The sequence below is a fragment of the Bos indicus genome, chromosome 10, assembly GCF_029378745.1.
Source record: "Bos indicus isolate NIAB-ARS_2022 breed Sahiwal x Tharparkar chromosome 10, NIAB-ARS_B.indTharparkar_mat_pri_1.0, whole genome shotgun sequence".
Taxonomy (NCBI): Eukaryota; Metazoa; Chordata; class Mammalia; order Artiodactyla; family Bovidae; genus Bos; species Bos indicus.
This window is the reverse complement of record NC_091769.1, coordinates 12,312,898-12,338,352: the sequence shown is the minus strand read 5'-3', so window position 1 is coordinate 12,338,352 and position 25,455 is coordinate 12,312,898. Positions and strand designations below refer to the sequence as shown.

Sequence of the window (25,455 nt, the reverse complement as noted above, 5' to 3'; positions counted from 1 at the left end):
GGTTATGGTGCAGACCTTTCCAGCCATTTCTTCATCGTAGCCCTGGGCTGAGGTCATATGGCAGGAGTGTGTCCTTGAGAGAAATGAATTTAACAGTAATGGTAATGGTTGTAACTGAGTCGTGTTCAGAGCACCTATTAATGTGCCTGCATTGTGTGGGCCAGCCTCACAGACCTTATTGGTTCCACCCTCAGAACAGCCCTTCCTGCGAGGGACTATCTCCCCATTTTACAGAGAGAGACCCTAGGGCTCAGAGGGGATCATTGGTCTAGCAAGTGGAGGAACTGAGATCCCAACCAGAGACTGTTAGGTTCTCTTAACCCTGGTGGAGATGGCGCGCCCACTCGAGGTCGGAGGTCCGGAGAGTGGATGGAGGGGCAGCGGTCAGCTACCCGCTCCAGCACTCTCCCTCCTCCCGCAGACGGGAAGCCCATCTCCACCGATGTCATCGTCCTGGGCCGCACCAACCTACTCATCACCAGCGCGCAGCCCCGCCACTCTGGCGTCTACGTCTGCAGAGCTAACAAGCCCCGCACGCGGGACTTCGCCACCGCAGCCGCCGAGCTCCGCGTGCTGGGTGAGGAGGGGCGGAGGGTGAGATGGGTCAAAGGACCGGGGAGCAGGTGTAGGGGGAGACTGCCTTGGGGCGGATTAGCGGGGGCTGAGCGCAGGAGGAATAGGAAGTGGGAAAACGGACAGGTGGGCGTGCCACGGTGGAGAATGAAAAGGGAAGATAAGGTTGAGGGGGGCGGGGCCCCAGCACCTGGGGAGGAGTCCTTCGTGAGGGGGTGGGGTGCCTTGGAGGAGACAGACTAGGTAATTAGAGGAAACAAGTGTGGGAGGAGATTGGAGGATGGAGTTGAGGAAGAGGAGAGGGGTGATAAAGGGCATTGCTTGGGTTATTGGAGAGGTGGTCTGGGTGGGACCCGGGTAATGTGGGGAAGGATGAGAGTGAGGTTACTGGGGGGTACATCTGATAGGTGTGGGGTCCTGGGAGGTAGGGGAGACGGAATAAGTGCGGGAGAAGGGTTAGATCCTGGAGAAGCCAGGGTATTTGGGGAGGCCGAGGAAGCCTGGAGAGAATGGTTAGTGTAGGGCCGGGATAGAAGGAGGAAGAGAACTAGAGCTGCGCTGCTGAGGGTATTTTGGGGGGACGGGTGAATCGGGGAGAGGTGAGAATGAGTGAGGGGCTGCGGGAGTCCCTTGGGTATTTGGAGGCCGGGGCAGGCCTCTAGCGGCGGGAGGCACAGTCAGCGTTCCCCTCCGGTCCCCCAGCCGCTCCAGTCATCTCGCAGGCGCCGGAGGCGCTGTCGCGGACGCGGGCCAGCACCGCGCGCTTCGTGTGCCGCGCGTCCGGCGAGCCGCGGCCGTGGCTGCGCTGGCTGCACGACGGGGCGCCGCTGAGGCCCAACGGGCGCGTCAAGGTGCAGGGCGGCGGCGGCAGCCTGGTCATCACCCAGATCCGCCTGCAGGACGCCGGCTACTACCAGTGCGTGGCCGAGAACGGCGCGGGAACGGCGTGCGCCGCTGCGCCGCTGGCGGTCGTGGTGCGCGAGGGGCTCCCCAGCGCCCCCACGCGGGTCACCGCCACGCCGCTGAGCAGCTCCGCCGTGCTGGTGGCCTGGGAGCGGCCCGAGCTCCACAGCGAGCAGATCATTGGCTTCTCCCTCCACTACCAGAAGGCACGGGGTGCGTCTGCCCGGCGCTAAGACACCCCAGCAAAGACCTACTGCAGGGGGTGCCTACGGGGGTGGGTGGGGGGAAGGGACGCGGCACAGGGTGGATGATTGAAGGGTTGCCTTTGGGGATAGGATGGGATGGGGTGAGAGACCTGTGTGTAGATATGGGTTAGCGCATTTCCCCTTCAGCCACAGTTTAAAAGGGCAGCGAGAGGATGCCGCTCCCAGGGAAAATGCCTTGGCATTCCTGGAGCCAGCTTGTTAATTGCAGCAGGAGTCACTTCAGTTACACGCTAGAAAAGACTTCTAACCAGTGGGAGGAACTAATACAGTGGGACTAGATGTCAGGGGAGTTTATAGTCTCAGATTATCTGGAATGATTTAGCTAGAAAGAGGCTATTCCAGGGACTGGACAACATGAAGGATTCCCTAGACAGCTTTGAGCAGGGAAGCCTCTGGCGGTGGCCCTGTGACAGACACTTTGTCCCCTAACCCACTCAGGCGTGGACAATGTGGAATACCAGTTTGCGGTGAACAATGACACCACTGAGCTACAGGTTCGCGACCTGGAACCCAACACAGACTACGAGTTCTACGTGGTGGCCTACTCGCAGCTGGGGGCCAGCCGCACCTCCTCCCCGGCTCTGGTCCACACGCTGGATGATGGTAGGGCCTCTGCACCTGCCGTGGGCACCTTGGGCCCCAGGGAATTCCCTGGAGATGGTAGCTTAGTTTCTCTTAACTCCTGTACGCCAAGGTGCTTTTACTTGCCTTGTGCCATCTTTTGTGCCCTGTAAAGGAGTGGGCAAGGGTTCATCTCCCTAATTTGCAGTTGGAGAAACTGAGGCCCAGAAAGTGAGTGACTTGCCCAAGGTCAATAATGTAGCTGGGACTTGAGCCCAGGTTTCATGACTGCCTGTAATCAGGTGGCTCCTTCTCCGCTGCACCCAGGTACCATCCAGTCAGACAGGAGCCAGTGACAGTCCGCTGGATGTAGAAGATTGTGCTGGGGGAATGTCCTGGGAAGGCTGTCCCATCCTCTCCAGCTTGGGGCTCCCCTGAGAGGCTCCCTTTCCTCCCTCAGATCCTGGTCCTGGGCCTACTTCTGACTTGCTGTGTGACCTGGGCAAGTCTCTGACCGCTCCTGAGCCTCACCTTCCACGTCGGTGGAGCCGAGCTCACGTTGATGTTCTTCTGTCTCAGTCCCCAGTGCAGCGCCCCAGCTCTCCCTGTCCAGCCCCAACCCCTCGGACATCAGGGTGGCGTGGCTGCCCCTGCCTCCCAGCCTGAGCAATGGGCAGGTGGTGAAGTACAAGATAGAGTACGGTTTGGGAAAGGAAGGTGAGTGGGGGCAGGAATCAGTGAGGTGAGGGTTCCATCAGAGCGGCTGGTGGAGTAGGGCAAGGTGAACCTAGAAAAGGGGAAGGTGGGCTGGGGGTTGGGAGGGCAGGAGTGGAAGGGAAGGCTCAACTAGAGGGCTCGCTCGAGACAGAGGTAGGGCTGGGGGCTAGCCCCACCTTCTGTACAGCTGCGGTGCGTAGTCCGACAGTCCCTACTTCAGGCTCCTTGTCTGTGAAGTGAGGCAGGTGACCTAGGTAATCCTGGGGTCCCTTCCAGCTCAGAAGGGGTAGAGAGGTGCAGGGTTTGCTTGTGGGATTGAGGGAAATGAGGCATGGGTGGGGTGTTAGGACAGATGTCAAGAATCTCGGGGAGGAGGAATGAAATTGATGAAGACATAGGAGAAGGCGATTGGCTGGGGGCCAGGGGGCCAGGGCGAGAAGGCAGGGAAGGGTGAGGAAGGGGGCGTGGGCGGTCGACAGGGCTCTGGAAGAGGCGGTGCTTGGTGGCTTCACAGTCAGCCCCTCGGGCCCATGCCCTGGTGTGTGTGGGCCGGCTCCTGGGGCAGTGGGGAGCGTGTGCCCTGATTCTCCCCACTGTGAGCCCAGGCTCATGGCTGGCATCAGCCAGGGTCAGAGGCCTGGGCATTCACTGAAGCGTGGAGTCCATCCAGGCACTGAGGGGTCACGGCCTGAGGTGGAAGAGTCAGTGTAGGGGGGGTTTAGGAGTTCTTAAGGGGGCCACCAAGAGCCAGTGTCTTCTGTCCCAGCAGATCAGATTTTCTCCACCGAGGTGCCGGGGAATGAGACACAGTTTACGCTGAACTCACTTCAGCCCAGCAAGGTGTATCGAGTGCGGATTTCAGCTGGCACAGGGGCTGGCTACGGGGCCCCCTCCCAGTGGATGCAGCACAGGACGCCCAGTGTGCACAACCAGAGCCATGGTACGGGGCCAGAGGGGACAGGTGGGGTGATGTGAGTGACTGTGTGGGTGTTTGGGAGCCCTTGGAACCCAGACCGAACCACTCCCTCCATGAGAGATCTACCACGGCTGCCCCTGCTCAATGGGTGAAGAGACGAAGGGCTGGTGTTTGCAGACACCCCTGGGCTCATGTATCCCTTCCATCTGCTGTGTGACCTTGGACAGACCATTCACAACTCTAAGACTTCACTTACTACTGCCAGGTGTATCATGAAGATTAATTAATGTAAACAAAGGTTTGATAAAATCCCATGGGTGGAGGAGCCTGGTGGGCTGCAGTCCATGGGGGTGCTAAGAGTCGGACATGACTGAGCGACTTCACTTTCACTTTTCACTTTCATGCATTGGAGAAGGAAATGGCAATCCACTCCAATGTTCTTGCCTGGAGAATCCCAGGGACGGGAGCCTCGTAGGCTGCCATCTATGGGGTCACACAGAGTCAGACACGACTGAAGCGACTTAGCAGCAGCAGCAGCAAGTAGTAGCAAACAGGGGCCTTCCCTAGCAGTCCAGTGGTTAAGAAGCCATGCTTCCACAGCAGGAAGCACAGGTTTGATCTCTGGCTGGGGAACTAAGATTCCCATGTGCCGCACAGCACAGCTGGGAAAAAATAAATAAATAATAGCTGCTTCTGTGATTATGACTGTTGTGGGTTTTGTTGAGAGGCCCAATAGTAGAGTGGTTCAGTTCAGTTCAGTTGCTCAGTCGTGTCCGACTCTTTGCAACCCCATGAATCGCAGCACACCAAGCCTCCCATGAGGACAAAGCCTGGCACACATACAATCTGTGTCATCTTGGGCAAGTTACTGGACTTCTCTGAGCCTCAGTTTCCTTATCTGTAAAACAGGGACACTAGTAGGTTTGTTATTTTGTAGGGTTGTGAGAATAAAGTTAAAATACATGCTATGAAGTGCTTAGGACAGCATCAGACACACAGTGAGCCAACCCACTCTCAGGCTCCAAGGAGGTCTCCCCACTCCGGTGGCTCCATCCCTCCTTCCTGGCTTCAGCAACCCCTCTGATCCCCTTGCCTGCTGGTGCCCATGCCTTCATGCCTTCAGAAGATTTACAGAGCCCTCCTCTAAGTCAGGTATTGTCAGCCCTGCCCCAGAAATGCTCTTGGCCAACCTCTTTGCAAACCCCCGGGAAACGTCCCTGCGTTCCCAGCACTCTGGGCTTATGGAATAGTGAGTTCTCCTCTAGACCCAGCCTGGGCCTGACCCTTAGGCTGGTGGCTGAGTGGTGAGATATATGGGGAGAACTCTGGCAAGGGCCTCACTCAGCGCTGTCTTCCTGCTTTCTGCTTCCTCATGCTCCTTCCTGCCTCCCTTCCCCGGCCTCCCCTTCTTCCTTCTCTTTGATTCTCTTCTCCTCCTCCCTTCCGGCTCCTCTGCCCCCAGTCCCTTTTGCGCCCACAGAGCTGAAGGTACGGGCAAGGATGGAGTCCCTGGTCGTGTCCTGGCAGCCACCCCCGCACCCCGCCCAGATCTCTGGCTACAAACTGTACTGGCGAGAGGTGGGAGCGGAGGAGGAGGAGACGGATGGTGAGAGCCCTCCAGGGGGCCGTGGGGACCAGGCTTGGGATGTGGGGCCTGTCCGGCTCAAGAAGAAAGTGAAGCAGTATGAACTGACCCAGCTAGGTGAGGAGGGCCGCCCGGGGGGTGGGGGGGATTGACACAGGTCCAGCGGGGGGCTGGGCAAGCTGGGCTGGTGGTTGGAGATGGAGTCTCTCAGGGGATGCAAGAGTGACCCCCCTCCATGGCCTTCCCCAGTCCCTGGCCGGCTGTACGAGGTGAAGCTCGTGGCGTTCAACAAACACGAGGATGGCTATGCAGCAGTGTGGAAGGGCAAAACAGAGAAGGCCCCCACCCCAGGTGAGGAGGCTGGGGAAGCGGAGCGGGAGGGCTCGGTCAGCAGGGCTGCGCCTTGCCTCCTTTCCCTCTCCTCCGGGCCGGCCCTCGTGGGCAGGCCATCTAGAAGTTTCAGCCACCTGCAAACCTATTCTACTGGCTCATTTAGATCACAGAGAGAAGCTCCCGCTTCTGCCTTATAGGCCCGTGTTTTCATTATCCTTGAGCAGTGCTAATTTGGAAGGTTTGGACATAGAGAAACCCAGTGGTTCATCAGTGACTTCTGGCCCAAGTTTGACCTTTAAACAATTTTTAAGATGACCCACCTTCATCACACTATCTCTGAGATTATTCCTCTGCTCTAGGCAGGGAGGGTATCCCTATGTGGCCCACCAGGAAACTGAGGCTCAGAGTTGGTTCAGGTTACTGTAACAAAACACCATAGACTGAGTAGCTTACACAGCCAACATTTACTTCTCACTGTTTTGGAGGCTGGGAAATCCAAGATCAAGGCTTTAGCTGAGTCAGTGTCTGGTGAAGACCCGATTCCCGATTCATAGACCATAGGCCATCTTCTCGCTGTGTCCTCACAGGGCAGAAAGAGGTCTAGAGAGTTCCCTAGGGTCTCTTTTATAAGGACACTGTTATGGACAAAAAATCTGTGTCCCCCAGAATCCATATGTTGAAATCCTACCCTCCAGTGTGATGTATTAGGAGGTAATTAGGATTAGATTAGTTCATACTGCTTCACTTTCTTCTTGAGCCGGACGGGCCCCACATCCCAAGCCTGGGGGGGTTTGTACCCTTTTAAGAGTCACACAAGAGCTTGCTTCCCTTTTCTGCCCTGAAGATACAATGAAAAGTTGATAGTCTATAACCCAGTAGAGGGCCTTCACCAAAGCTTGATCTCAGACTCTGAAATTGTGAAAAATAAATTTCTGTTGTTTACCACCCAGTCTGTGGTTGTTACAGTGGCCCAAACAGGCAGGACTCCACCATATGTTCAAGTTTCAACATAGGAACTTTGCGGGGGGACACAGACATTCATTCCATGACACTTCTATATACTTTACAAATACTAACTAATTTAATCCTCATAACAACCCTATGAAATGTAGGTACTATTATTAGCCTCACTGACGGAATAGAGAATGGAAACACAGAGAGGTTAATTAACTTCTCCATAGTCACACAGCCAGTACATGGCAGAGTTGGAATTTGAACCAGGACAGCCTGGCTCCAGAATCTATGCTCATAATTATCGTGACTTGCTGTCTCTCTCTCTTACATACTAGTGTTCCATAGTCTGCTCGCTGTATGCCCTTGGCCAAAATCACTTAAATCCTTGGCAGCCTCAGTTTCCTTATCTGTGAAGTGGAAATAAAGCATTATTCCCAACTCACAGGATCACAAGTGAAGGGTAAAAGAAAGTGCCTTGGGAACTGCAAACCACAGTACATATTACCAGATGAGTATCTTCCTCCCTTCCCACACTCTATAATTTTCACCCTCCAGACCTGCCCATCCAGAGGGGGCCACCCTTGCCCCCTGCCCACGTCCATGCGGAATCAAACAGCTCTACCTCCATTTGGCTTCGGTGGAAAAAGCCAGACTTCACCACAGTCAAGATTGTCAACTACACTGTGCGCTTCAGCCCATGGGGGCTCAGGAATGCCTCCCTGGTCACCTATTACACCAGGTGGGAAGAGGGACTGTGAAGGGGCGGAGTGGAAGGGAAGGAGGCAGCAGGTAGCGATGAAGAGAGGGGCCTGAAGGTTCAGGGACATTTCATGACTCATGTGTTAAACTGGGGGCACGTTGAGAGTCTGATGACCTGATGGTGACAGATGGGAAAGGAGAGCCCATCCAGTCCTGTCCCCTCACCGGAGGGCTCAACCCTGGGAGACGTCATGCAGGACAGACCTATTTCTTCAGTCTCAGGTGATGGGGAAGAGACAGCCCAGCTGCTGTCCTGAGAGGCCCCCCGTTGGATGGGGAGGCAGAGACCTCTTGGTCTCTGTTGGTTTGGCATACAAAACAAAGCATAAAAAGCAATAGATACATATTAATACAATTACAGCTGAAGGAAAAGTTATGCATCTTTTCCTTTAAGTCAAGGAGAAGATGCATCAGAGAGGATTCTTTGGGTGGAGAATGATGTGGATTAACCCAGGAATATTTCTTGAAAGAGGGGGCCCGGCTTGGGGATTGGACTTGGAATCATATACATCCATCCATCCATCCACATCTCTCTGCAGGTCTCTGGATGATGTTAGTGGCCCCGGTGTCAGGGAGCAGGTTCCCTGCCCGAGGCAGGGGTTGCAGCTGGGTTGGGGAGGAGACTTGAAGGGGCCTGAGAGTCCTAGTTGCATTTCTTACCTCGGCAGCTCTGGAGAAGACATCCTCATTGGCGGCCTGAAGCCGTTCACCAAATACGAGTTTGCGGTACAGTCTCATGGTGTGGACATGGACGGGCCTTTTGGCTCCGTGGTAGAGCGCTCCACCCTGCCTGACCGTGAGTGGCCCCTCAGCCCCTTGACAACAAGTCCATCTTTCACCGAACTCCTTGCCCCAGCAGCCGTCTTCTGAAATGCCCCTCAGAGCCCCAAAAGTTCCGGTCACTTGCTTTGCATTTATGGTGGCAGTCCAGTGCTGGTCTTAACCATTTACTCACGGACATGATCACATGAGATTTAGAGGAGTGGTTTCTTTTAAGAGGCTGTGCCGAGACCTCACTGAGCTGTGAGGAGGGCCAGCTCTGGAGGCAGGCATCCTGGACTCTGCATTTGGGTCCCCAGCCTGCCCCTGACACACAGGGAGACCTAGGCAGACCCCTTCCCCAGCAGGGCTTCTGTGTCCTCATCTGTAAAAAGGGAAGTTGGGACCATGAGCTCTGCAAGTCTGTGACTCTGGAACCCTCTGGAAACGCATCTGGAGACAAGTGGCTCTTTGTCCTCACAGCAGCCTCTTAGGTTCTGCTGACACAGTTCCCCTTTCTACCAGCAGACCTTTGTTCCTGATCTGAGATAAGAAGACGTATGTAGGGTAGGGTGGGGAGGCCATCCACCCTCATGAATGCACTTTTAAAAAAAATGCTTACAAATTGTTTCTCACACACCCATGACCTCAGCTCAAGTGGTGTTGTTAGTCGCTCAGCCATGTCCAACTCTTTGTTCCTCGCGGACCGAGGAGCCTGGCCATGGAATTCTCCAGGCAAGAATATTGCAATGAGTTGCCATTCCTTCTCCAAGGGATCTTCCCGATCCAGAGATCGGGCCTGGATCTCCTGCACTGCAGGCAGTTTCTTTACTGCCTGAGCCACCAGGGAAGCCCAAGAGCTCCACTTACCATGGTCTTGCACGTGGAATGGAGGGAGGCTCAGTGTTTTCTCGGGGGAGACCATGACATGGAATCCCCAGCTCAATTGACCTGATTACAGAGAGGGGAATATTTTCTCCTTTCACAGATGGAGAGAGTAGAGCCTGAGAAGTGGGGAGTCACCCAGGGCCATTGAGGGTTCTGACAGCCCATGGTGCTGTGGCTTTTTTAAGCCTCACAGCCCTGGGTCCCCATCTCACCCTCTGTTGGGCCTTGAAAACCTGAGCCCCCAAATTTCTGTTGTTTCCCAACTCACTAGTCACCTTTTGTCCCTCTTTTCTCCCCTCCCTTCCTCATTTACTCCTGCCCCACTCCCGCGCCCCCATCAGCTTCTCTGAAAACAAAACACAAAGCCTTTCAAGGTGGTACTTCACACATGAGGATTCCTGTGACTCTAAGGTCCTGGGCCCAGGCAGGCGTACACGGAGGCTATACAGGACGTCAAACAATTTTACTTGAAGATTTGCGGTGGTGAGGGGAGTTAGGAACTTTAAATAATAAATCATTTAAAACATTACTTAGATATTAAATGTTACCACAGAAGAGATGAGTTTAAATGAAATGTGAGCCTTCCAAAAACTTTTGAGCTCTGCCCCCAGGTCCCCTGAGGACCAGACACCATCTTCAGCCCTTGAAAGTATTTGAGTGTGGACATTTGAAGAGCTCTGCTCCAAAGAGTGGAAAAGAGTTTCTAAGAGGGGCAGAATGGTGGCAAAGACCCCTCCCTAACTGTTTTCCAGAAATTCCCCAGTGAGAGACCCGACCTCATTTTGCTTCGTGGTTTGTGGTTTGTTCCAGTAAAGGCGGAAGCAAGGAGGCCATGCCTTCATGCCCTGGCTCCCAGCTGTGCCCATGGCTGGGGCTCTCAGTGACCCTGCCTCTCCCATCTCCTCCCCTGACACCCAGGGCCCTCGACACCCCCATCTGACCTGCGCCTGAGCCCCCTGACACCTTCCACCGTCCGGCTGCACTGGTGCCCCCCGACGGAGCCCAACGGGGAGATTGTGGAGTATCTGATTCTCTACAGCAACAACCACACCCAGCCCGAGCACCAGTGGACCCTGCTCACCACAGAGGGTGAGTGCCTGCACCCCAGGACCTCTGGGGTTTCCCCCCACCCCTTTCCAGCCTCCCCAGTGGCTGGGTTAGTACTGAGATGGCCACGGAGGTTTGTTCTAGGAGGAGCAGGCAGAAGCTGCTACCTGGGAGGGAGCAGCAGGTCCTCCCAGGGCCACTTCCCAGCCCAGCCCTGCAGGCCACCCCTACCCGGGTCACCAACCCTGCTCTCCCTGGCTCCCCCGCCCCCCAGGAAACATCTTCAGTGCTGAGGTCCACGGCCTCGAGAGCGACACTAGGTACTTCTTCAAGATGGGGGCACGCACAGAGGTGGGGCCTGGGCCCTTCTCTGGCCTGCAGGATGTGATTACTCTCCAGGAGAAGCTCTCAGGTAAGAGGTGGAAAGGGAGGAAGGGGTGGGCTCCATCCTGGGGCAGCCCAAGCTCTCCAAAGGTCCCCAGAGCTGACTTCTAATCTTGAAGTCATGTCCTCCAAGGGCTTGCGTTCAGGCACATGTTGTTGGACAGCTGCCCTCTCTATTTGGTGTGAAAGTGTTAGTTGCTCAGTCACGTCTGACTTTTTGTGACGTCATGGACTGTAGGCTCCTCTGTCCATGGAATCCTCCAGGCAAGAGTACTGGAGTGGCTAGCCATTCCCTTCTCCAGGGGATCTTCTCGACCCAGGGATCGAACCCAGTACTTCTGCATTGCAGGCAGATTCTTTACCATCTGAGCCACCAGGAAAGCCAGGTGTGGAGAGGACACATTTGAAGGGGAAATGGGTGCGGTTCAGTGGTAATTCAGTCGAAAGGTCAGATTTGTGGGAAACTGGCTTGGTTTCTTTGGGAGCTTACTTTCACTGGAGAACTGGCTTGAAGAGGTGATGAGCTTTATACAGTGGAGGTCTTAGGCCATGAGACTGTCTACACCGTAATTTGCAGGGCTCAGTGTGAAAGGAAAATGTGGGACCCCTTATTAAAAAATGAAGAAGACAGACTTCCCTGGCAGTCTAGTGGTTAAGATTCGACACTCCCGCTGGAGGGGGCATGGGTTCAATCCCTGGTCAGGGAACTAAGATCCCAAATGCTGCACAGCAGCCACAGAAGAAAAAAATACCCTGTGTGCCACAACTAAGACCTAGCATAGCCAAGGAAATACATTAAAAAGAAAAATGAGCAAGAATTTCAGGGTGGTGACAGCAGAGCATTAAGCCAAGCGCAGAGCCCTTCTAAGCATGGGCCACGTGCCACTGCACGTGTTACACACCTGCAAAACCAACCCTGTTAGGCAGGCAAGAGGCATGTTTCACTGAAAGGCCGGGTTGATGGGGAGGAGCTCCAGCTTCCGGATGTCCATTGGGGCTGACAGTTGGAGAGAGAGGTAGTGGTGGTCCCTGTGAGTCTGTGGGGCCCTCTGATCCTTGCATCAGAGATTTCACACGTCCAAAGGAAGAGACTCAGGCCAGTGGCCTCCAGAGGAAGCCCCAGGATGTCCTGGTCTATGAACCTCGGGTTTTCTCCTGTCCTTGATCTGTTCTATTCCCTCCCTCTCCCCTGCCAGACTCTTTGGATGTGCACTCAGTCACGGGCATCATCGTGGGCGTCTGCCTGGGCCTCCTCTGCCTCCTGGCCTGCATGTGTGCTGGCCTGCGCCGCAGCCCCCACAGGTAGGTAGAAGGACCAGTCTGACCACAGAGAGGAGCAACTTCCTCTGCAGAGAAGAGAGAGCAGGGAAAGTGGCTGTGACTTGCTCTAGCCCCTCCTGGGGGCCCCATTAAAGTTGTCTGGGATGAATGGGTTGGGGTGAGGTCCTCGTGAGAATGGGAAGCGGAATGGGTTTAGGGAAGCCCCCAGCGTATCCCCTCAGTAAGGGCTGGCGTAGCATAGTTGCCTCTCTCCTGCTTCCTTGGTGGTGGTTGTTCAGTCACTCAGTCGTGTCTAACTCTTTTCGACCTCATGGACTTCCTTGGTAGCTGCTAGCGTCTTGCAAAGAGGGCCCCCAAATCTCCAGATGCCTAGAGCCTAGGGAGGAAGGACCTCAGTACAGTGTCACAGCTGTTGTGAACAGTCACAGAATTTCTTATCCATTGCACAGACGGTGAAATTAAGTCTCAAAGATGGGTAGGAACCTGCCCAGGGACATAGGCTGGACTAATCCCAATCCCACCCCTGCCCCTCTCTTTGACCACACTGTCTGTTTCCCATCTTCCCTTCCAGAGAAGCCCTCCCTGGGCTGTCCTCCTCGGCCACTGCTGGGAACCCTGCACTGTACTCCAGAGCCCGCCTGGCACCCCCCAGCCCCCCAGCTGTCCATGAACTGGAGTCCCTTGTGCACCCTCGTCCCCAGGACTGGTCCCCACCGCCCACGGACATCGAGGACAGGGCTGAAGTGCACAGCCTTATGGGTGGTGGCGCTTCAGCCGGCCGGGGTCACTCCAAGAGAAAGGTGAGCCTGAAGCCGGGGAGGCCGAGCCCCACACTGCGGTTCATTCCCAAATAGGACACTAGGGGGCGTGAGAGCACGCTGTGTGACCCTGTGAGAGGCCCGCTCCCCCCTCCCCTCCCTGGACCAGCTGCAGAAGAAAAAGCTCTCCCTCCTCTTTGAAAGGTTTGGCAAGGCAGGGAAGCAGATGGGCCTCCGTCTCTGGCAGAATAGGTCAGCCTGGTTCTCAGGAAGGAGGGGAGAGCCCCCGAGGGGCTGTTGGCGGGTGACTCAAGGTGGCCAGAACACGCCTCATCCTGGGAGCTGGGGAGAGCTCTAAGACCCAGTTCTCCCCAGCGTGGGGGAAGGAGGCTGGTCAGGTAGGCTGTGGCCAGGTAGGACCAGGATCCAGATGAGGTGCATCCACACAGGCCGGGTCCTGTCCATCCTGGCAGTGGCGGCTCATCCTGCATTCTCTGATCAGCCAGCGCGAACCCGAGTGCTTTCTCACCCTCTCCCTGCCTCTGTGTGGTGAAGGAGACCTTGCCTGGCTCAGAAACTCCTAGGCTGTTCTGCAGGAGCATCGTTCTATCCTCAAATTCACCCCCAGACTCTCAGCTCATTCTGTGCCTGTCCCCACTGCCTTGGGGAGGGAAGTAGAAAGGGGGCCAAGAGTCTGTGGAGGGGGCTCCAGCCGTTTCCTGCGTATATCCCCATCAAGCCTTCAGCTCCTGCTTCTTTCTCTGTGCAGATCTCCTGGGCTCAGCCCGGTGGGCCCAGCTGGGCAGGTTCCTGGGCAGGCTGTGAGCTGCCCCAGGCAGGCCCCATGCCCTCTCTGACCCGGGCCCTGCTGCCCCCTGCTGGAACTGGGCAGACACTGCTGCTGCAGGCTCTGGTGTACGAGGCCATAAAGGTCAGTGTCCTGGAAAGAAAGAGGGAGGGAAGGAGAGAAGCGTCCCATGCTTGGTAAGAGCAAGTAATGAATCTTCTGGAGACCCCTGGTGGTAACGTCCCTGGGGGTAAAAGTCGAGCCTGGAGACCCCTGGAGCCTCTAAAGGTGAGTGGGTGGAGGGCAGGCCAGTGTTTGGGAAGACAGTCCCTCCTCGAGCTAGGCATAAGTGGGCCACTGCAGAATTCCCATGAATCTGAGCGTGCACCAATCTGACTGCATTCAGCCCTTCTTCGTGTTCACAGAGCCCTGCCCATATCTGGTATTTCTGAAATTCTGTGACAAGGGCAAATCTTAGTGTTTCCCTGCCTTCCCATGGATCTGATCATCATCTGGAGGACAGTCACTGTTCTTCCCTTACCAACTCCCGCATGATATATAAAGGGCTCTAGGCTGGAGGTCAGCCTCTCTCCACCCCGAGAAGGACAGTCATTCTTCTGATGGTCACGCTCAGTGATGGTTTTTGTGTTCTCTGCTCTGACCAGGGCAACGGGAGGAAGAAGCCTCCCCCAGCCTGCAGGAACCAGGTGGAGGCCGAAGTCATCGTCCACTCGGACTTTAGTGCATCCATTGGGACCCCTGACCTCCACCTCCAAGACCTGGAACCTGAAGATTCCCTGCCTTCAGAGGCTCCTGACCTCACCTCGAGTGTTGTGGATCTTGGTCAAGGGGAAGACTGGCTGGACCAGGAGCCAGGCGGGTGTGAGCAAGCAGCCCCTGGGCCAGACAGACTTACTTGCCTGCCAGAGGCAGCCAGCGATGCTTGCCCCTACTCGGACCTCCAGTCCAATGAGGCTCTGGAGGAGGCCCCTGGGAACAACGGCCAGCCAAAGGCCCCCTGCCCTCCAGGAGCCAGCCCAAGCCTGCCCAAAGCCCCAGTCCCGTCCTCCTCTACTTAGCTCCCCTAGAGGGCACCGTTTGGGACAGGCTGGTTTGGATCACGCGACATGATGCGTGTGGCTACACGTGTACGCGTCTCTGCCTGCAAGTCATCAAGCCACTTGGAGCCTCCTGGGGTGCTTTGGCTCGGGGAGAGGAAGGATTGGATTATTCGCTCCCCCTATACTCTGTGACACATGTGGTTTGTGAGACATGTGACGCACAGTTACATGTGATATGCACATGTGTGAAGCACATGTGTGTGTGCTGGTTGGTGAGCTGGGAAGCTCTGGGCCAGGCAGTGGTCACTGTGGCCTAATTGATCCTCCAGGTCAGGACACTGCCCCAGAGTGGTCTGTCCCCAGCCCTGCGGGCCCCTACTCTGTCACCCAGCCTTTTATTACACACTCTGAGAGTGTCTCCAATGCCTTGTCTGACAAAGACAGCCCCGGCCCACTTTCCGGTTGGGCTGGGCTGAGTGCAAGTAGGCTCTGAATGCCTGACACTTTAGTCGCGTCACCTCCCATCTGCCGTGTGTCCTGTGTCCAAACTGAGAGGGTGACTCCAGCTCCCCTCAGAGCGAGTCTGCACCTAATTTTGTAATTGGGGAAGTGCCTGGTTTTGAAAATCTGCTTTCTCTTGCTCTCCCTTTTCTCCTCCCCCTCGCTCCTCTAGGGTCTTGTTTCCCTGTGCCCCTGTTCTCCCAAGCTTAGGGCCCTTCCCTTCCGTCCCAGGACTCTCCTCTCTGTGGCTTCTGTCTGTCTCCGCTATCTCTCTCTCGCCTCTCCCACACTGTGTCACGTGGCTCTCCTGCCTGGGTTCAGTCTCAGCACCCTTCCCTCACAACGCGACTACCTCATGTCTGTCTGGGGCCGTGATGGGACTCCTGTGTCCGCCGTCCACTTCAGCCATCATCCTCCTGCCCCTGCTTCTCTGTGCCTCTGTAGACCCCATCCCCAGGCAGACTGCACACCCCCAGTGTGGGTTGGGAGAAGACCTTTCAGCTTCCCTTGCTTCTTTCTCCCTGGGATTGAGACTGGAGGGTTCTCCTTAGAGAGGATGAATGCAAGTCATCCTTGGGGGTTTTGAGACACAGAAGGGGGAACACGACCCAGAGGCTTGGGATACAATTATTCCCTCCCTTCCATGCAGTAAGTCTGGTTTGCTGGACAGAGGCATTTGAGGCACCTTGCTTCCCAGCTGGAGCTTGAAAGGGAGAAGGGGGTGGGAATTAGGGGCTGGGCAGCCCCTTCGCCTCCCACTCTCTGCACCTTGTCCAGGAACTGACAGGATGGGGCTGGGAGGAATCATCCTCTAGGGTGCTGGAAGTAGGGTCTTCACACAGGACAAGGGTGATGGGCTCATCTCATTTTGCTCTTTCTTTAAATTCAATCCTGAAGTCATTTTCTGTTGACGCCCCCCCCACACAGGGACAAGCCTGACTTGTTTCATTTATTTGATTTTGCACCTCAGCCTCTCATAGGAGCATTTAGTACTTGGTCTCTTCTCCCTGAATTCATCTTTTTTCACTGAGCAGCAAGCACATCAAGGGTTAACTCTGGCTTCTGAGCCAAATTAGAAATAACCAGTCTATCTTTCCTTTTTTTTTAATGGTGAAATGTCTCTCAGTGGAGTTGCAGCTTCCTCAGACCCTTTCAGCGTCTGTGTTTATTACACTCGGGTGTCACTCAGGTTTGACATCCGCACCTACATTTCCTCCTCCTCCCCCTTCAGGCAGCCTATGATAACACTAAAGATTATTAATGCTGGTTTTGTATCTCGTTAAGGACAGAACTGTCATTTGTACTATTTCTGTAGCATTCGGCATTGCTGTGGCTAACACTACTGTACATGTTTCATCACTGCTCTGAAGGTCAAAAGCCTCATTTTATTTGGCTGGTTTGATTTTTTCTTTTTTTTTTCCTAAAGGGGGAAAAAAAAAAAAAAACCTGTCCTGAATTAAATAGCTGTTTTAACAGTAGGCTCTTAGCATTACACCACATAGTCATTTTTCATGTTCTTGTTTAACAGGCACTGAGGTTCTGGTTTAAATTAAATAGCTGCAAATGAGACAATTTATAACCCATTAGGTTGGGTGGAAAATTGTTTCTCAAAAGCAAATAAGTAATAAATCTGGTATCTGCCTATAACTCACAGTTGATAAGAACATGGCCATTACTCACTAGCATTATATATGATTTGGGCTCTGGGTAATTTGGAAGTGTTAGGTTTGTGTCTTTGTAGCAGTATTTTTATTAGAAAAGAGTCCATTGGCCTTTTACAGGGTATTAATCCTTTTGTCACCTACCATGGATGCCTTATGGTTTTTGAGTCTCATTTAAAAACCTTTTATTGATGCATGACAAGTATAATCGGTACCTGCTCATTTATTTGTCTGTAGTTTTGCTGTATTATTTAATTATTTTCCAGCATTTTTTTCTCCTTACAATTATGATATTCTTTAGTGTTAAGCCAATGCATTGATCATATATCTGTCCCTGTAATGAATTAATAAACTATTTTCCAAAAATGTTCTTGTTTTTGGAACCAAGTGACTAGAATTTCCTCAGCCTTTCTGCCCTAGAGAATGTATTTCTTACCAGGATAGGAAATGTTGAGTTTTGAGCAGAAGAGCAGGTAGTTATAAGAAAGAACTGGACTTTCTCTAAGGAAGAGGGAACCTTTGTACACTGTTGATGGGAATTTAAATTGGTGCAGTCACTGTGGCAAACAGTATGGAAGTTTCTCAAAAAACTAAAAATGGAACCACCATATGACCCAGCATTTCCACTCCTGGGTATGTAACAAAACAAAAACATTAATTTGAGAAGATATGTGCATGTCAATGTTCACAGCAGCATTATTTACAATTGCCAAGATATGGAAGCGTCCTAAATGTTCATCAACAGATGAGTGGAGAAAGACAGTGTGGTTAAGCAATGGAATACTGCTGCTGCTGCTGCTGCTAAGTCGCTCAGTCGTGTCCGGCTCTTAGCGACCCCATGGACTGCAGCCCACCAGGCTCCCCCGTCCCTGGGATTCTCCAGGCAAGAACACTGGAGTGGGTGCCATCGCCTTCTCCGATGGAATACTACTCAGCCATAAAAGAGAATGAAGTTTTGCCACTTGCAACAACATGGATGGACTTGGAGGGTATCAAAGTGAAATAAGTTAAAGACAAATACTCTATTACTTATATGTGGAATCTAAAAAATACAACAAACTAGTGAATATAACAAAAAAGAAACAGACTCAGAGAGATAGAAAACAGACTAGTGGTTACCGTGGGGAGAGGGGAAGGAGCAAGATAGGGGTAGGTCCATACTATTATAAAATAAGCTCCACGGATATGTTGTGAAACACAGGGAACAGAGCCAGAATTTTATAACTATAAATGGAGTATAACCTTTAAAATTATGAATCACTGTATTCTACACTTGTAACATATAATATTGTACATCAACTATATTTCAATAAAGTAAAAAAATAGGTTACTCAGACTCCTAGGATAGGAACCCCCCCCCACCTCAAAAAACGAACTGAACCATGTCCCTCCCCCAACAGGCACTTAGAAAAAACACCTGAACTTAGGAAAGATGCTTTCTTTGATGGCATTCTTTTAGGCTCTTCAAGGATCTCTTTTCATCTGGACACACTTTTTTTTTAACTTTGTTGGACCCAAGGGAGGAGTGAACCACCAAACTCCAGAGATTGGGTTCGACAAATCTTCTTTGTATAAATCTGGCTTCCAAAATTGCCTGTGACGCCCATTCACACATATGGGTGCAGTGCCTATGAACTCAGAGACCCATACATGCACTCTCACCTTCACAGTCATGCTGGTGTCCATTAACTCAAACCTAGGCACAATAGTCATACACCAGACTCCACGCTTACCCCACACACATCTCAGGATTACATTTGGCAACTGCTCTGCTAGGATCTTTATAGTGCCTGGACCATGGGTGTTTTTCTACCGCTGGGAACCAAGAACCAGAGGCCTTCCTGCCCAGGACCACCCCCAAAGTGGCTGGTGAGCCAGCCCTGAGTTAATTGACACATTGTAGGGGGAGATACTGCACATTTTGCATGCAGGAGAATAGCCATTATTTGCATATCATTCTCAGACCAAGTGTTGTGATAAAGAAGAATTAAACACTTGTCAAAATGAATTTAAAATGACAGCAACTCAGGACACCAATTTGACCTCTCCTGAGTGTAGGACAAGCCAAGAAGGGGTTGTTGAGAATTCAAACCCTGCAGGAGAGATTTCCAGGCCTTTCCGCCCAGGGAAGGCCCCCACCTCTCCCTTTCCTATGGCCAATAGAGGCTCATCCTTCCTGCCCTTCCTTGTAAGGAAATTGGCTTGGGACTTCGGTGTGTTCCCTGACCCTGAATTTCTCCATTGGCTCCTACTGCTTGCTCATATGTCTCAAGTCCTGTTCATCTTCCAATTGCTACTACAGAGTCCCTGGGCTGCACGAACCCAGGGACTAGTAAACTTACCTGATTTCTGGAGGCCCTTTACCTATCTGCGTCAGAGTTAGTTTTATATATGTTAACACTCCTGCTCTGCAATTCACAGTTGGTATCAAAAGAGAGATGTAATTACTCCTCTGCCTGACCAATTCAATGCCAATAGCTAAGTAAGGCAGAGACTACTCTCTTTAAACCTCTTGCTCCTCGAACTTGGAAGATGCTCAGTAATTTTGATGGACTAGCACATCATGCTGAACTCAACAGAAGATCATTTAATAGCGAGTGGCCAAGACTGATGATCTCTGCAGGCCAGTGTGGGGCTGTATCTCCTAAGAGGCATGCCTATCTACCATAACAATCCTTACCTGAGACTGATGTCTCCTTTTACGTTCTCTGACATGAAACACTGAGTCTTTGTGGCATAGAAGTGTTATTGGGAATTTTAACTTTCAGGGTGCTATTCCAGTTACAGGTCATTTGTCATGACCTGTATCCTTTCCGTTTCCTTGAGAGTGAGCAGGGGAGACGGGATATCTTTATCTTTCAGTTGAACTCTGAGAGTGCCCGCCTGGGTCTGCTGAACTACACCGCAGGGAGAAGTGGGGTCAGAATCCGGCCTACTTTAGCGTTCTCATTGTCCTGTTAGGTCCTCTCTCTCGGCCCTGGACCAAGCCGCCTTCCCACTCTTTATCCCTCCTGTCCACCCAAGCGCCAGAACTCTTCGGTCTAAAGAGGCCAACCTTGCAGCTAAACGTCCTAACCTTTGGGTGGAAGAACCAGAAACCCATGGAAAACCGAATCTTTGACAACTTTGTGCAGCTTTTAGGGAATTATCTCGACAATACAGACTTGGACACGGTGCAGAAGGGCGCAGCAGAAAGAGTGGGTAGGAGAGAATCCGGCAGCTTTGCGTGTTTCTCCGCAACCCGGTCCTACTCCGCAGTCCACTGGGTTTCCACTCCCCTAGCCCCCCAAGTTCGGAGCTGGCCCGCGGGAAGGGGTCCGGGGCTTCAGCTCTGGATGGCGCCCGCCGCTCCGGCCCCAGTTCAAAGCGCAGGGGGCGCGTCCGCCGCGCAGCCGGGAATGTCCGGCCGCTTAAAGCGCTCGCCGGCTCTTTTGTTCCCCAGACCCGGCCTCCGGGGAGAAGGGGCTGGGGGAGGGGACCGGGAGGGGAAGGAAGAGGGGCGGCGGGAGGAGGGCGGGGCGGGTGGTGAGAGTGCGGAGCGCGCACCCCGAGCGAGGCTGACAGATCGCCCGGGTGGGTGCAAGATGGCGCAAGCGGCCGCGCTCGCCCTGCGCCCCCGGCGCTCCTAGGCAGGCATGTGGCCCCAGCCCCCAGCCGCCCGGGCTCGGCCCCGGCCGGAGCCCCGGCCCCGGCCCCGGCGCCGACCCCGCGGGACACTGTGAGCCGCGAGAGGCCCCAGAGCCGCGCGTCGCCGATCCGAGCGGACCGCGAGCCCCATGGCTGCCTCGCGCGCCGCGCCCCCGCGCCGCCGGCCCCGGCTCCTGCTGCCGCTGCTGCCGTTGCTACTGTTGCCTGCGCCAAGCGACGGTGAGCTAGGGCGCCCGCGGTGCGGCTGCTGGGGCCCGAGCCCCGGGAAGGGCGAGAAGGGAGTAAGCGGGCGCGAGGGGCGGACCTGGGGAGAGCGGCGCGGACCTGCCGGCGGACCGCGGGCTGGAGGGACTTGCCCAAGGGGGAGACGAGCGGGACGGGGCGGAGGCAGGGAAGAGGGCACTGAGGCCCGGCTGCGGGGAACGCGGAGCCAGGCGATGCTGAGCATGGACCCCCCAGAAGAGAGACTCGCATTCAGTCCGCTGCGGCTCCAAGACTCAGTAGTGTCCGAGCCCGGACCAAGCGGCCAGGAGCGCGGCAAAGCAGGAGATCGGCGGGCAGGCTGGAGTTGGGGAGAGGGAGAGACGAGCCTTGGGAGACTGCAGGGCTGAGTCCGGTCCGAGGGGCGAGTTGGGGAGCGCGGAGCCCGAGGGTGGGCACAGAGTGGCCCGCGGTGGCCGAGGTTAGGAGACCGCCGACCCCGGGGGCGGAGTCCGGGACTGAGCGGGCTGCGACGGGTGAAGAGATCGCGTCTTGGATTTGGAGAGGGACTAGGACGCGGAGTGCGAGGGAGAGATCGAGGAAGAGGGAGGTCCCCGGCTGGCCGTGCGTGGGGAAGGGGAGACACCCTGCGAGCTGAGGAAAGGAAAGAGAAGCCGACCGAGGGCGAGAGCGCGGCGGGGATGCCCACGTGCCCGCCCTACCCCGGAGGGTGCACACGCAGAGCTCGGGGTCTGACGGCTTTGCTGCCCCGAGCTCCGTCACCACCACCCTGTTCCCTCAGGGACTGTAACGGGCTCATTTCACGCGAGAGCAGTGAAAATCTAGTCTCTTCCCCTCCCACCCCAAGTTCTCAGCAGACACTCCTCTGGGCAGTATTCTCTCCCCTCTTAGCTCCGGAGAAGCAGGATGTCGCAAGCGCATCTAGTAGAAAGTTTATCCATCCCCCAGTTGCTATTAAAATACTGGGGTTGGGGTGCGGAGCCGAGGCAGCTGAAACGCAAGTCTTGGGAAGGATGGGTAGGGATCTGGAGGGGCGTGACCCTCAAATATCTTAAAATACGAATTACACGTCCCTGAGGGTGGGGGAAACGCCCCTAGCTGCAGCGCTCCTCCTTCTGCTTTCTCCCCCTCACTGCCCCGTCTCCTCGCAGCCAGGGAGGGCGCTGGCCTGTGAAGGGAGGGGCCCGCTCCCGTGTCACTAGTTCCCCGGAAATGTGGAGGGGGTCTGTGGCTGCCTTCTCAGCCCAGGCGGGTTCATTTCTCCAGGACTGAAGTTGTAACTGGTCTGGTAAGTTGCTCGCTGGAGAAGTTGGAGACTTGGCATCATGCCTGGGCTTGGAGCTCTCGTCCCTCCTCTCCCACTTCTGGTTCCCTGATCAGCCTCATCTTCTCCCTTCTTTTCTTCCCCCTCGTCTTCCCCTTTTCCAGTTCCTTTCTCTTCTGCAGGAGTGAAGAGGTTGCTGGGAGAAAGGTTCTAGGAGCCTCCTTCTTTCTGAATTTTGAGAAATCTGAGTAGATGTTTGGTATCTCTCATCCTCTTTATGAGAAAAGCAAAGCAAACGGAACTGCCAAACCCCAGAGCATCCTAGGGGTGGGGCAGTGGGGCTGGACCATCACCCAGCCTGTACCCAGTCCTGGACCCACACACCCTTCTCCCTGTTCAGATGGTGTTGTCAGCAAAAAGAAACAGCGGTTTATTACTATCTCACTTTATACTGTGTAGAAATTTTAACTTTTCATAGTGCCTTTACGTCTGTAGGTCATATTTAACATAGGGCTTCCCTGGTGGCTCAGTGGTAAAGAACCCACCTGCCAATGCAGGAGACATAATAGACGTGGGTTTGATCCCAGGTTGGGAAGGTCCCCTAAAGGAGGGCACGGCAACCCTCTCCAGTATTCTTGCTTGGAGAATTCCATGGACAGAGAAACCTGGTGGGCCACAGGTCATGGAGTTGCGAAGAGTCGGACTGAAGTGATTGAATGACCGAAGTGACTTAGCATGTACGAACAACACAAGCCATATTGTTGTTCCTTATTTAAACAGATGAGGATGGAGAAGCCAGGGCAGACTGAATACCTGAGGTCACACTCTGAAAGTCTGTGCGGCTTCAGTGTTTAACCAGGTGGGCACAGAGTGGCAGCAGCTATGTTAGAATCAGTCTTGCTTTTAGGTCCCAGACTTATAACTATTAACTCTGAGGTCTCGGACAAGTTGCTTAACATCTCTGGGCTTCAGTTTCCTTTTCTGTAAAAGATATGAATAAAGACCTTGAGCCACAATTACAGAGTCCATGCACCACAAGGAAGATCTTGCGTGCTGCAACGCAGCCAAGTAAATAAATATTTTTTAAAAACATACAAATAAAAGAAAGGTGGTAGAAATAATATCCATCTCTCTGAGACAGTCTGTTGATTAAGTAACTGTACTGCATGAGATGACACTTCATAATGCAGAAATTTCTATATATTAATAGAGATTCCAAGCATGAGATGACCCTTCATAAGGCATACATTTCTATATATTAATAGAGATTCCGATACAGCAGAATGATGGGGATGGGACACTCAGATCCAGAGAACTTGGAAGCCCTGTGTTTTCGAGTTCATTCCACACTAACTTCTCCTTTTACTCTCTCTCCCCCTCCTGATGCAGGTCTTGGCCACTCTGCTGAACTGGCATTTGCTGTGGAGCCAAGTGATGACATTGCAGTCCCTGGGCAGCCCGTAATGCTGGGCTGCAAGGTGGAGGGGATTCCTCCAGTGCGAATCACCTGGAGGAAGAATGGGGTGGAGCTGGCGGACAGTACCCACTCCACTGTGCTGGCCAATGGGTCCTTGATGATCCGCCACTTCCTGCTGGATGGAGGCGGCAGCCCTTCAGATGAGGGGGACTATGAGTGTGTGGCTCAGAACCGCTTTGGGCTGGTGGTCAGTCGGAAGGCTCGAATCCAGGCTGCAAGTAAGTGGGTGCCCTTACTTTTTTTTTTTTTCCAGGTCATGGAGGGATAAAGGGAGCCATTCCATCTTATGTAGCTTCTGGAGAACTGTCTCAGCATGGGTCAGCTGAGAGGAGCATAGCAGCAATTTGCAGTAGTGGAATTATATCATTTACTCATTTAACTGATTGGAATGCAATTTGACAAGAATGTAGTCAAGCACTGTTGTAGGAAGAGGGAGAGAGAAAGCCAGCTTTATTCAGCTCTTGGTTCAGTGTGTCTTAGCTTCCATATGCCTGTATATTATGAGCATCCCAGTCTTTTGAGTATGATTTTTGTGTTTAAAGATAAACTTTGGGGATGATTTAAGAGGATTTTGAAGGGTGATTTTGATTACATGCAGTTTTTAATTACATGCTGACTTTCAAACCTTTGGGGTAGAATAAACCCCCTGTACCAGTGATAACATTCAGAAGCTTCAGCGATTTGCTTTACAAAAAATATGATAGAATAATTTCAGGGTTAACACAGTGATGACATTCCCCTCACTCACCTTCCTGCTGGCATACTTAAAAAAAAATTTCAGCTTTATTGAGATGTAATTGATAATAAAATTATAAGATATTTAAAGCGTACATTATGATGACTTGATATTTGGTATGCTTTTTTGATTGGGAGAGAAGAGGTGTTTCATCTCTAGAGCTGTGCTTAGCTGATGGACCAGCAGTCACTGTGGTGATGAAATTATGGTCATGCTCTACTGCTCTGTCCTGCCAAAAGTCTGCTGTTGCTGTTTAATCTGTGTACACTCATAGGTATTATCACATAAACCAAAATTATTTACGTATCTTGGGAAGGTGGCAAGCTATGAGGGTGGGAAGTCTGCTCACAGACTTCTGGTTCTTTCTTTTTTTTTGGCTATGTCGCACAGCATGTGGAATCTTAGTTCCCCGACCAGGGATCAAACCTGCATCTCCTGAATTAGAAGCAGGGAGTCTTAACCACTGGACTGCCAGGGAAGTCCCAAGAACCACTGCTTTTGAGAAAGGGTAAAAGTTTTGCCAAGTGGAAAATGTTCTGCATCCCATAATCTCTGTACTTCTGGGTGGCGTCTTGAGGTGGTATCCCTTTAAAAGGCTGCTTTAATTTGGGTTGGTAATCATTCAAACTAATGCTTATTAAACACTTGCTGCGTGCTGGGCACCCTGCCCAGGTGCTTTATATGAATTATCTTATTTAGTCATTGTGATGACACTGGAATATAGGCAGTCGTCATCCTCATTTTACAGATGAGAACACTGAGACTTAAGGGGATCGGCGACCTTCTGGTGAGCAGAGAAGCCAGGACTGCAGTTTAGGTATTCTGAATCCTGCACCCTCCCACTTAACCCTTGTGGCACGCTGCCTCTTCCCTGTCCGATCCCTGACCAATTTCTTCCTGGCTCCAAGGGCATTTGCATAGTTGTTCTGAACGGCTGGCGAATGATGAATTGTTCTGAGGCAGGAGGCCTCTCGTTGGGTTTAAGATGCCCCTTTGTTCTAAGGAAGGCTCCTCTAGGCCCCCATATGGAGCTCTCTGGGACGCAGCCCTGGACCTTGAGACGGAATCACTTCTGGCTCAGCAACCCCTCAGCCTCCAGCCCTCCTGGCAGTGTAGGGGAGGCTGGTGCGTCCTCCGAGCAGATGGCTGGGTGTGAGGAGGGAAAGTGGGGACAGAGAGTGGGGACCCAAAGAAGCTTGTCGGACAGAAGAGAAGAGACTTCTCAGGGAGCTCTCCCTGGCCTGTGTCAACTCCGAGGGCTCGATGGCTCCTGCATCACCAGCCTAGACTTCTGGGAGATAAATCCCCAGGTGTTTATATAGAGCTAATTGTAAATGTGCTTTTCTATAAATGGTAATACCTTCAAGATGTTCAGCCTCCTTAAACTCCTAACAGTATAAGCAGTTGAGCTGTG

The 25,455-nt window shown here is 53.3% G+C and overlaps 2 protein-coding genes across 2 annotated transcripts in view; both read left to right on the top strand.

Annotated features, from left to right (window-relative positions):
* IGDCC4 (immunoglobulin superfamily DCC subclass member 4) overlaps window positions 1-18,024 on the top strand; it is a 40,470-nt gene extending 22,446 nt beyond the window's left edge. Inside the window, exons 6-20 of the mRNA XM_070796908.1 lie at window positions 422-577; window positions 1,276-1,689; window positions 2,181-2,345; window positions 2,883-3,020; window positions 3,790-3,960; window positions 5,399-5,638; window positions 5,771-5,872; window positions 7,364-7,547; window positions 8,236-8,363; window positions 10,133-10,303; window positions 10,536-10,673; window positions 11,842-11,947; window positions 12,498-12,726; window positions 13,454-13,615; window positions 14,137-18,024. Of these exons, the coding sequence (XP_070653009.1) occupies window positions 422-577; window positions 1,276-1,689; window positions 2,181-2,345; window positions 2,883-3,020; window positions 3,790-3,960; window positions 5,399-5,638; window positions 5,771-5,872; window positions 7,364-7,547; window positions 8,236-8,363; window positions 10,133-10,303; window positions 10,536-10,673; window positions 11,842-11,947; window positions 12,498-12,726; window positions 13,454-13,615; window positions 14,137-14,550 (2,918 nt within the window). The 3' untranslated portion in view covers window positions 14,551-18,024. The remainder of the gene's footprint in view (window positions 1-421; window positions 578-1,275; window positions 1,690-2,180; window positions 2,346-2,882; window positions 3,021-3,789; window positions 3,961-5,398; window positions 5,639-5,770; window positions 5,873-7,363; window positions 7,548-8,235; window positions 8,364-10,132; window positions 10,304-10,535; window positions 10,674-11,841; window positions 11,948-12,497; window positions 12,727-13,453; window positions 13,616-14,136) is intronic.
* Window positions 18,025-20,245: 2,221 nt separating this feature from the next.
* The window catches only part of IGDCC3 (immunoglobulin superfamily DCC subclass member 3), a 43,365-nt gene continuing 38,155 nt past the window's right edge, over window positions 20,246-25,455 (top strand). Inside the window, exons 1-2 of the mRNA XM_070796907.1 lie at window positions 20,246-20,561; window positions 23,218-23,523. Of these exons, the coding sequence (XP_070653008.1) occupies window positions 20,471-20,561; window positions 23,218-23,523 (397 nt within the window). The 5' untranslated portion in view covers window positions 20,246-20,470. The remainder of the gene's footprint in view (window positions 20,562-23,217; window positions 23,524-25,455) is intronic.